General features: G+C 64.2%; 1 protein-coding gene across 2 annotated transcripts in view; it reads left to right on the forward strand.

The window, feature by feature from the left end:
* ASIC1 (acid sensing ion channel subunit 1) overlaps window positions 1–942 on the forward strand; it is a 23,475-nt gene that overhangs the window by 1,875 nt on the left and 20,658 nt on the right. For both annotated transcript variants that reach the window (XM_027699059.1, XM_027699058.1), the window contains exon 3: window positions 588–783. In XM_027699059.1, coding sequence (XP_027554860.1) covers window positions 588–783 — 196 coding nt within the window. The remainder of the gene's footprint in view (window positions 1–587; window positions 784–942) is intronic.

Here is a 942-nt window from a genome sequence, read left to right on the forward strand (position 1 = left end):
GTCTGTGTGTCTGACAGGGCTCCAGCTCCATGTCTGTGTGTCTGACACGTGCAGCAGGGCTGGGGATGGCATCTGGTGAAGCCACCGAGCGTCACCCACACCCCAGGAGGGGAGGCTGGTGCCCTTCCCTGAGGCTCTGTGGGGGGAGGGCCCCTTGCCCACCCTCCCCAGCCCGTCCCCACGAGCCCGGTGCCCACAGCAAGGTGTGGGCAGTGCCAGGGGGGGCTTCACCGCTGCCCCCTCGGGCGGGGGTTTGCAGCTGAGACCCCGCACGCTCAGCCCACTTCCCACCTCGCCAGGATGCCACCACGGGCACAGGGCAGTGATTGTATGGCCTCAGGCAGGGCTGGTGCTGCGGGACAAACTGGGATGGGTTTGGAATGTGGCCCCTGCCCACCTCTCATGTGCCCCTGGGCCACTTGGTGCCGTTGGATGTTCTGGAAACACCATGTGGGAATTGGGGCCACGCTGAGTCCGCGCCGGGGTCGGGGCAGACGCGTCTCCCGCCGATCCCAACCGGGATTTTCCAGTGGGAACCACCACCCCAGCCAGGCCTGAGCCTCCCCCCCGCTCTTCCCCCCCAAAAGATACGAGATCCCAGACATCCAGACGGCCGACGAGAAGCAGCTGGAGATCCTGCAGGACAAGGCCAACTTCCGCAACTTCAAACCCAAACCCTTCAACATGTTGGAGTTCTACGACCGCGCCGGCCACGACATCCGGGAGATGCTGCTCTCCTGCTTCTTCCGGGGGGAGCAGTGCACCCCTGAGGACTTCAAAGTGGTGAGTGACCCCTCCCCATGCCGGGAGGAGGGTGGTTGTTTGTCCACCTGTAGCCTCTTCTGTCCTCCTTCCAGCCGGGAAAGGAGTTTGGCAGCGTCTTCCCTCTCGCCGAGGTTTGGGAGGTTTGGGTTTGGGAGGTTTGGGTTTGGGAGGTTTGGG

Source organism: Neopelma chrysocephalum, unplaced genomic scaffold, assembly GCF_003984885.1.
Source record: "Neopelma chrysocephalum unplaced genomic scaffold, ASM398488v2 Primary Assembly neopelma1_136, whole genome shotgun sequence".
Lineage (NCBI taxonomy): Eukaryota > Metazoa > Chordata > Aves > Passeriformes > Pipridae > Neopelma > Neopelma chrysocephalum.